The sequence below is a fragment of the Lolium rigidum genome, chromosome 1 (genome assembly GCF_022539505.1).
Source record: "Lolium rigidum isolate FL_2022 chromosome 1, APGP_CSIRO_Lrig_0.1, whole genome shotgun sequence".
NCBI lineage: Eukaryota > Viridiplantae > Streptophyta > Magnoliopsida > Poales > Poaceae > Lolium > Lolium rigidum.
In genome coordinates, this window is record NC_061508.1 from 45,429,536 (window position 1) to 45,438,405 (window position 8,870).

The 8,870-nt window shown below is 49.7% G+C and overlaps 1 protein-coding gene across 1 annotated transcript; it reads right to left on the reverse strand.

Annotated features, from left to right (window-relative positions):
- Positions 1-532: 532 nt before the first annotated feature.
- LOC124672266 (annexin Gh1-like) lies at positions 533-3,124 on the reverse strand. Its single transcript, XM_047208528.1, has 5 exons — positions 2,991-3,124; positions 2,747-2,892; positions 2,430-2,648; positions 1,658-1,870; positions 533-987 (listed from the first exon to the last, which is right to left on the reverse strand). The coding sequence occupies exons 1-5, from the start codon at positions 3,064-3,066 to the stop codon at positions 697-699; spliced, it is 945 nt and encodes a 314-aa protein (XP_047064484.1). The 5' UTR covers positions 3,067-3,124; the 3' UTR covers positions 533-696.
- Positions 3,125-8,870: the final 5,746 nt, after the last annotated feature.

The following is an 8,870-nucleotide window of genomic DNA, read 5'->3' on the forward strand; positions in this document are numbered from 1 at the left end:
CTCTGAGAGGCCAACTCAGGTGTACAATCGTTTGATTTGTGAACATCAAGCCCAACCAAACACGCTTAGCTACTCAAGGAAAAAAGAAAAACGCGCGGCACGAAACGGATACCGCCCTGACAAACGAAAAATGGCTTTGGCACCAAGCTCCATGGAGCTCGCGTGCCAAATTGATGCACTGGATGGACGGTGGCTTATGTACGCGCCTGTCTTTCTGAATCCGATCGGCCGAGCTCAAAAATCTCATGGATGGACGGTGGCTCCTGAGCTAAAACATCTGATCAGTGGACAACGAGGTGAACCAGCTCAACTTTCTGGTCCGAGACCAGATCGGTGGCAACGCACGCTTGCGTCGGCGAGTGTCGCCAACAGGCAACAACCGATTGTAGACGCTGTTAAGCACGGACGGCCATCGTAGCCTTGTGCAGTGGATCTGCAACTGCAGCTCGTGTAGGTGGCTGACAAACAACTCAACCTCTTACATGTGTTCAGTATTTTGACCCAAGAACAGCTAAGTGCAAAGGTATCATCGTTCAACATAAAGCACATCTCCATTTTATTATCACTATCATGCAAGGTGCAGCAAACCAGTACAACAGAACAATCTCACAACCAGCGCGACCACGGCCTAGCACAGCAAGTTCATCCTTTGATCGACATAATTAAGGGCAACACGATTGGGTACAGATGCAAGACTCACTCCTTCCCGAGAAGGGCAAGGAGCATGCCCTCGTAGTCTCCGGAGGTGTCTCCGGCGACCGCCTTCTCCAGGGGGACGCTGTTCCTCTTCTGGTACACCTCTTTTATCAGTTTCAGGTCCACCTCGGCCCGGGTAGTGATGATCCTAGTGAGTGAGTTCTCATCTGTTCCGTTCCCTGCAATAGCCAACCTGACGACCTTCTCGAAGTACCTATCAGGGCAAGTGAAGCACCGGATCACTGCCCGCAGAGTTTTAAGGAACTCGTCTTTGGGATCAGCCTTGAGATCCTGTAAATAGCAGAGATTGTTAGAAAGTAGCTCCTCAGTGGACGAAGCCCAGAACTAGCTGGTTAAGGAAGATCATGCCCAATTTATGGACTTGCGCTTAAATATCATCAACTCTAAGAACAACATTCATGTAAGAAGAAGAATACCATTTACAGATGATTCAATTATTCATGGTTGTAAAACGTAGAGTTTGCGAAGTAGTGAACGTTTGTAAAGAAGCTCTAAATCTGTTACTAATTTGTATCCACAATGTGATCAGTTATAGGAACTCAAAAAAATGACTAGGAACATATCTAGATATAACACAATACAGACAAGCACATGAAAATTTATCTATACTTCAGTTGGGTACTAACTGAAGAATAGGGTTGAGCTTGGATACACAATGTGTATTACATATGCTCCTATCAGGCAGAGCTGATAAATACTAATTGTTGAATACTTTTCCTTAGAAGTTGAACAATGCAGTGGCATTAGCACAGATGACGAGTCATGCGCTATGTTGTACCTTATTCATTGCATGACTGAATTTAACTTTTTTTTGCGGGTACCTGAATTTAACTTAGTAGACTGAAATGCAGACCAAAGGTTAACATATAAGCTGATGACATCCTATCAGATATTTAACAGACACGGCAAAAGGAAAGAAGAAAAAAAGCTCTGTATGCACCTTATTGATTGGGTGACCAAATGAGTCATTGTAATTGTTGAATGTTGCAAGCAGCTGAGCTTTGCTTCGAGTAGTGAGGATCCTGATGATCTCATCATCAGCGTAAGCCTTATGCTCGATCTTATCCTGCAGTATTTTGGCTTCTGAATGTGCCAACCTTGTGTTGACCTCTGGTCCTTCATAGCGGTATGCGCTTACAAGTGGCACCAAAAGCTGAAATGGAGAAACAAAGAAAAATCCAGGTCTCCGTTAGCCAATATTAACGACGTCTGCACTGCTATTTCATTACATAGACTGAAATCAAGGTAGTGTGAATGGAATGGAACAATTGTGTCATGTTGTAAATTAGAATATCCTAACAATGTGCATGCACGTCATAGCTTGTTTTAATACCAGTAACACATCAAAATCAGACAATGACCTGGGACGGAGTAACTAAAGACAACATGGCATTCTATTTTGATTAGTAGAATTTAGACTGAAGGGATCTGAGACTTCATTTTGAAAATTTCAATTTCAGAAACCAGCATGCTGCAACATCAAAGAAACAATTACACTTTTGAAAACAAAGAAAATCAGAGTAATTTACAAAGTACACACAATAACTGATCCTGAAATATTCATAGATAAAGGTTTATTTCGCGGTCCATTTTGTGATTCGCGAAGTCAGAAGCTAGCATATGGCAAAAAAACAATTCTAATGACGCACAGACAGGTACAGCAGACCGGGGCACCGAACACTGATCGTGCAGAAGAGAGGAATGCAGTATACCTTGCGGAAGTCGCCGGTGACGTGGGCTGCGACGTCCTCCTCTAGCGATCGCTTGAAGCGGTCGTGGTATGCCTGCCTGACGGCGAAGAGCTGGGCGGAGCCGCGCGCGCAGGCGATCTCGACGAGCACGGGGCTCCCGGGCTGCCACTTGGTGGCCCCCTCGTTGGCCAGCACCGCGTCCCGCTCCGCGGGGTCCAGCGTCCACAGGATCACGGCCCTCTGGTCACGGCAAAAGCGAAACGGTCGATCAGAGATCTGGAAACGGTCGGGGTTTGTCTGTTTGCGGCAGAGGAAAAAGTAGCGAGGCGGTTGGTTACCTCGAAGTCGCCGGAGATCTCGTCGGTGATGCTGCGCAGGAGCTCCTCGCCGTAGGTTTCGGCGTAGTGCCTGCGGATGGCGCGGCGCTGCGCGGCGTCGCGGTGGCCGAGGATGGAGATGATGAGCGCCTCGTTGGTGCCCCACCCTGCAGCACGCGCGAGCGGAAACAGAGAGACAGACACAGGTCATCACACCGATCGCGCGGAGAAATGGGGATCGGTGTGCTGGAGTGAGGCAGCGTACCTTCGAAGGCCTTGCGGAGCTGCTCGCAGTCGTCGCCGACGGCCGGGACGGAGGCGGGGACGGTGAGCGTGGCCATCGGTGCTTGGTCTGCCTGCCGGGATCGGACGCGATGGGATGGGATGCGGGATCTCGAGATGTGCTGCGGGGATTGCGCGTTTCTGTAGGGGAGCAGGGGGGCTATTAAAACGGGAGCGATCGGCCGGGGGTTTAAGGAAAGCGATGGGCGGCGTGGGTGCCACGTAAGTAATTAGTGGGGGAGCAGTGACCATCTGACCTGGATCACCTGCATCCCTGTAGCACTGTATGGACGCGTGATACACGTTTGCCCCTGGCCGGCCTCCTGTGTTGTGGAAAGACCTCGAGTCTTAAGTGCTAAGTCTGCAGGGATGTCATAGTTTATGGAAATATGTAATGCCTGCAATTGTTATTGTACAGCTAACATTATCATGTTGGTCTAAGAAAATGACCTAACAGCTCATCTTGACGTTAGTACCGATCTAAAATAAGCTAGCAGCCACAGGTTGGTTCATCTTGGGTTAATGCGAAGGTTGATCTGATCTGGTTGTTGTGTCACGGTGGTGATCGTGCGGCGTTCATGGTACGCAGATAGCATCCTGCATTGCGAGTGGCGACTGGCGGCTTGGTCGCGTGGCCTTGTGTCTCGTGCATGGCTTCGAATTCTAGTGGTGTATATCTGCCTATCGGGTGATAACCTCGGGAACAGTGTTGTGTGCCTCTTGTTGCGTCCCGGTTTTTCGGCACGGTATTTCTTGTAAACAATCAATGCATGATTTTTTTTACATCATTTCCCTTGTAATGTGGGTCAACTATCTGCATACACTCTTTGCGATAGATATTGACTGCCTTAAGTTAAAATAAAATAGTAAATGTGAGAAACAGAGGGTAGTTGTCAAGGTCTTAGTAAATGCATTTGTTTGTAGACTGGTTCCTCCTCTTTTGGACCGTAATCAATTGGACTTTGGAGACATGGGACATCTGGTCGCGGCCACTAACAATTATGTCACTCTCTCAAAGTCTCAAGTGGTACCATCGTAACGATGGGCCAAGTCTACCCGGAGTGCCAAGTGGCAAAACATCATCCTGTCAAAAAACAGAACATCGCCACGTTCTGTCGTGGGACTCTCTCCCTGGGCCGTCGCCAGTCGCCGCGTCGAGTCTTGACCGACCGAGCGAACCTTTCTTCCTTCCACTTCCAGGTTGGTCTCGGCACGCACACACACGTGGTGATTGCCCCACCAGTCAGCGCCCGGCCTCCCCGTCGCTTGATGGCCGCGAGACAATCACCGCCAGTGGCCAAAGCCGCCAAACCAGCCGGGCGCCTCATGTGTCCTGCTCACCCCCACATCCACGCTTCCATTCCGGCATGAACCAATCGCTCTCGATCCTAGCAACGAGGCGGCCTGAAAAGAGGTTGGTTGGCCCCTCGGCTCCGGGAAGAACATGGGCGCGGGCCCTGGTGTCGCGGAGATGGGGTACCTACAATCGCTGGGCGGCGCACCTCGTGTCCGACCTCGCCACCGTCATCATCAACTCCATCTCTGAGCGGGATCCCTCCTCCCACCTCCCTGTGAGAACCCCACCTCCCTATGCACTTCTGTAGGTGGAGACACCCAATGCTTGGACATTTCCTAACGTATGGACCCCTCCCATCCCCGCTCATCGCTCCTGTGCGCGACGGGGAGGGAACCCTACCCACCCTCACCTCCGGTCCCCCACACCCTTCTGGAAAAATGTCGACCCCCCGGTATTTTAGGTTAGGGGCTTTATATAGTGCGAAGGAGAGGTCAAGGGGGTGGCCAAGGCGGCCAGACCACCCCTAGGCGAGGCCAAGCCTGGCCCGTGCCTAGGGGTGGGCCCCTTGTGGCTCCCCTCTGTCTCGTCTTCTGGCTCCGTGAGTCTTCAGGTGAAATATGAGTTTTGCGATATTTTCGAGGAATTTTCCTAAAAGTTGGGTTTCTGCACAAAAACGAGACACCAGAGCAATTCTGCTGAAAACAACGTTAGTTCGTGTTAGTTGCATTCAAAACACACAAAATAGAGGGCAAACAACAACAAAAGTGTTCAGAAAAGTAGATATATTTTGGACGTATCACCGGCCTCATGTGTTATGGAAAGACCTCGAGTCTCAAGTGCAGAGATGTCATAGTTAATCTAAATATATGTAATGCCTGGAATTGATATTTGACAGCTAAGACTTTCATGTTGGTCCCAGAAAATGAGTTAACAGCTCATCTTGACATGAAAGACCATCTAAAATAAGCTAGCAGCCTAACAGGTCACACCAAGAGTGAGAACCGGAGCGTGCGATAACGGACGCGTCACTTCCTTGTTAGAGACGTCGCCTTCGAGTTTCTAGCCCTCGCGGTCTTACGAGCTCGCGGTCTCGATCTTCCATGTAACAACAGCACTATGCGAGGCATGATCGTGGCCTAGTGTGGTTTGCATGGCAAATTAGTGATGTGTGGGGCAGCAAGTTCGTTGATCTGATTGGTTCATCTTGGGTTAATGCGAAGGTTGATTTGATCTAGTTGTTGCGTCGGGGTGGCGGTCGTGTGACGTCCATGGTATGCAGATAGCATCGTGGGTTGCGAGTTGCAACGGGCAGCTTGGTCGTGTGGCCATGTGTCTTGTGTGCAGCTTCGATATCTAGTGATGTATATCTAGTGACAACCCGGAGAGTTGGTGTTGTGTGCCTCTTGTTGCGTCCAGTTTGTACGTTTTTTTTTTGCCACGGTATTTCTTGTAAACAAGGCAATGCATTACTTTTTTTATATGACTTCCCTTATAATCTGGGTCAACTATCTGCATACACTCTTTGCAATAGATATCAACTGCCTTAAATAAAAATAAAAATACTAAGAGTGAGAAACCGAGTGTAGTTATCAAGATTTTAGTGGAGGCATTGTTTGTAGACTAGTTCCTCCTCTTTTGGACCGTAATTAATTGGACTTTGGAGACGTGGGTGATGTGTACATAAATGGTCGCGGCCGCTACTAATTCTGTCACTCTCTCAAAAAGTCTCAACTGGGGTAGCCATCGTAACTGCATGTGAGCTAGGCAGCCAGGAGAGCAGACGCATGGAGCGCCTTGTGTGCGCTTTGGTGTATGTATATCCGGCAGCAATCGAGGAGCCGGTGCATTGTGTCTGTTGCGTCAGGTAGCCTTGCGTCGTGTTTGTGCGATTTTTCTACCCAGCATTTCTTTTAACACGTGGAAATGTATGTTTTTTTAACTGGACTTCTAATCTGGGTCGACTATCCGCACAGACAGATATCGATCGCCTTAAACTGAAAAAAAAAAACGGAGAGTGAGAAACCGAGTGTAGTTGTCAACGTCTTAGCGAAGGCATGTGCTTGTAGAACGGTTCCTCCTATTTTGGACCGTACTCGTTTGGACTTTGGAGACATGGATGACGGGTACAGCGTGGTCACGAAATGGTGCCGGACACATAATTCTGTCATTCCCTGAGGGTATCTCTAGTGAGCCGATCCAACGGTTCTAGGCTGTTTGTTTTGGTCCGCGCCGATAGAAGGATAGCCCGCGAACGCTTCACCGGAACGACGTAAACAGACTGACCCATTCGTGCCCCCAATTTGGTAAAACGATGCGTCGGGCTGGACGTTGTGCGGACGAGCATGCTGCAGCCCCCCTGGAAGCGACCCGTTGGCAGAAGGCTGGCTGGCGGCAGTGTTGCCATCAAGGCCGCCGCTAACCACTGCGCCCGCCGCCTGGACGGGCCATTGTTCCCCTCTGTCTAGGTTGTTGTTCCCCATCGTCTAGAACGTTGTTCCCCTCTGTGTAGGTTGGTGTTCCCATCCATCTAGACCATTGTTCCCCTCTGTCTAGGTTGTTGTTCCCCATCATCTAGAACATTGTTCCCCTCTGTGTAGGTAGGTGTTCCCCTCCGTCTAGGTCATTGTTCCCCTCTGTCTAGGTTGTTGTTCCCCACCGTCTAGAACATTGTTCCCCTCTGTGTAGGTCGGTGTTCCCCTCCGTCTAGGCCACTGTTCCCCACTGTCTAGGTTGTTGTTCCCCATCGTCTAGAACATTGTTCCCCTCTGTGTAGGTCGGTGTTCCTCTCCGTCTAGGCCATTGTTCCCCTCTGTCTAGGTTGTTGTTCCCCACCGTCTAGAACGTTGTTCCCCTCTGTGTAGGTCGGTGTTCCGCTCCGTCTAGGCCATTGTTCCCCTCTGTCTAGGTTGTTGTTCCCCACCGTCTAGAACATTGTTCCCCTCTGTGTAGGTCGGTGACAAGGGATTAACTTGTCAATGCCTACGAATTGTAGACTAGGGTTTAGTTGGAAGTAGAGGGCAAGTAGATCTCGAGGGTTTCAGCCGGAAAAGTATTCGACTACTAGAAAACTAGGGTTGTGTTGACAATGAATCGATCCTCTCTTCGTCCCTCGACTTCCCCTTATATAGGAGGTGGAGCCGAGGGTTTTGTGATACACAAGTTACAGAGTTCGGGAGACAATATGAGTACGCCCCGCAATAGTTACAAGTCAAGATTCCTAATACAATCCTATCTTTCCAAACTCTCCTAACTGGGCTTCCGAACTTCATAATCTTCGGGTCGTGGGCCTTTAGTAAAACCCCGGGTACCATCTTTGGCAGGCCCATTGGGGATGCCTATGTCAGTCGGTGTTCCCCTCCGTCTAGGCCATTGTTCCCCTCTGTCTAGGTTGTTGTTCCCCACCGTCTAGAACATTGTTCCCCTCTGTGTAGGTCGGTGTCACTAGTAGGAAAAGCCTCATCCGTGGCGCACGAAAACATGATTCTGTGGCGCATGGGCGGTGCGCCACAGAAACTTCGCCACAAAAATAGGGTTTCTGTGGCGCACCGGACCATGCGCCACGAAATTAAGGTGTTCTGTGGCGCATATGGACCAGCTGCGCCACAAAAATAGGTGCGCCACTGAATTCTATTTTGGTGCGCCACAGAACAATGTACAGGTATACTCGATTTTGTGCTCCCTGGTGTATTATACAGGTTTTATACAGGTTTTGTACACAGTATACAGGTATAATATAGACAGATATAATATGGACACATATAACATAGCAACATTATACATCATCATCACAGTACTTAGAGCCAGATCGAGATACATATATAGTGGCAAGTGTCAAAAATTTCACAATTTCGAGATACAAAGTAGTCTTCATCCGGTTCCTCCTTTGCTCCCTCCTCTCTACCCACCAGGCTCGCTTGCATCGGGGTCTTCATCCGGTTCCTACTATGATTAAAATGGAAGAAAGTGAGACCAACAAGTTCGATGCACAAGACAAAATGGAATAAGTGCCTCATACATTGTTGGTCAACACAAATACTATGGTCAGAAACCATAGTTGCAGTATACGCCGCAGTATACTTTGCAGAAGGGCCCCCTTTTCCCCGGCCGCCGTTCCGTGAACGGGTCCTTGACAAGACAATAACGCCGATCTGCCTCTCCGGAGCAGAACCACGGCAGTCCCAGCCGCCTCCCTTGTGGCCGCGTCTCCTGCGCTCTTCTCCATGGCCGGACCACGATTGGACTCACCGGGGGAATAATGATAATCGCCATCACCACTATCACCAGACTCCACAGGTGCATAGCAGTTTGACGCAGATGCCACTTTTCTTCCCTCGCCGTCCAGTGAACGAGTCCTTGATGCAAAGACCGTGTCGGCCTGCCCAGCATTATGCCGACCCGTGTTGCCGCGCTTCAGGCCGTGTGTCCCGCGCCCTGCACTGTTCGCCTTCTTGCCCGGTGAACCAATAGACCGATCGTTGGAATAAGGAAACCGATGACGGCCGGTCGCAAGATTAGATTGCGATCGGCCGTCATCGGCTTCCTTATTCCAACGATCGCCTATTGGTT

Coding starts and splice junctions, on each gene's coding strand:
- LOC124672266 (XM_047208528.1), bottom strand. CDS start 3,066: ATGGCCACGCTCACCGTCCCCGCCTCCGTCCCGGCCGTCGGCGACGAC. Junction 2,893..2,990: donor GCTCCGCAAGGCCTTCGAAG/GTACGCTGCCTC, acceptor CGCGTGCTGCAG/GGTGGGGCACCAACGAGGCG. Junction 1,871..2,429: donor TCACCGGCGACTTCCGCAAG/GTATACTGCATT, acceptor TCTCCATTTCAG/CTTTTGGTGCCACTTGTAAG.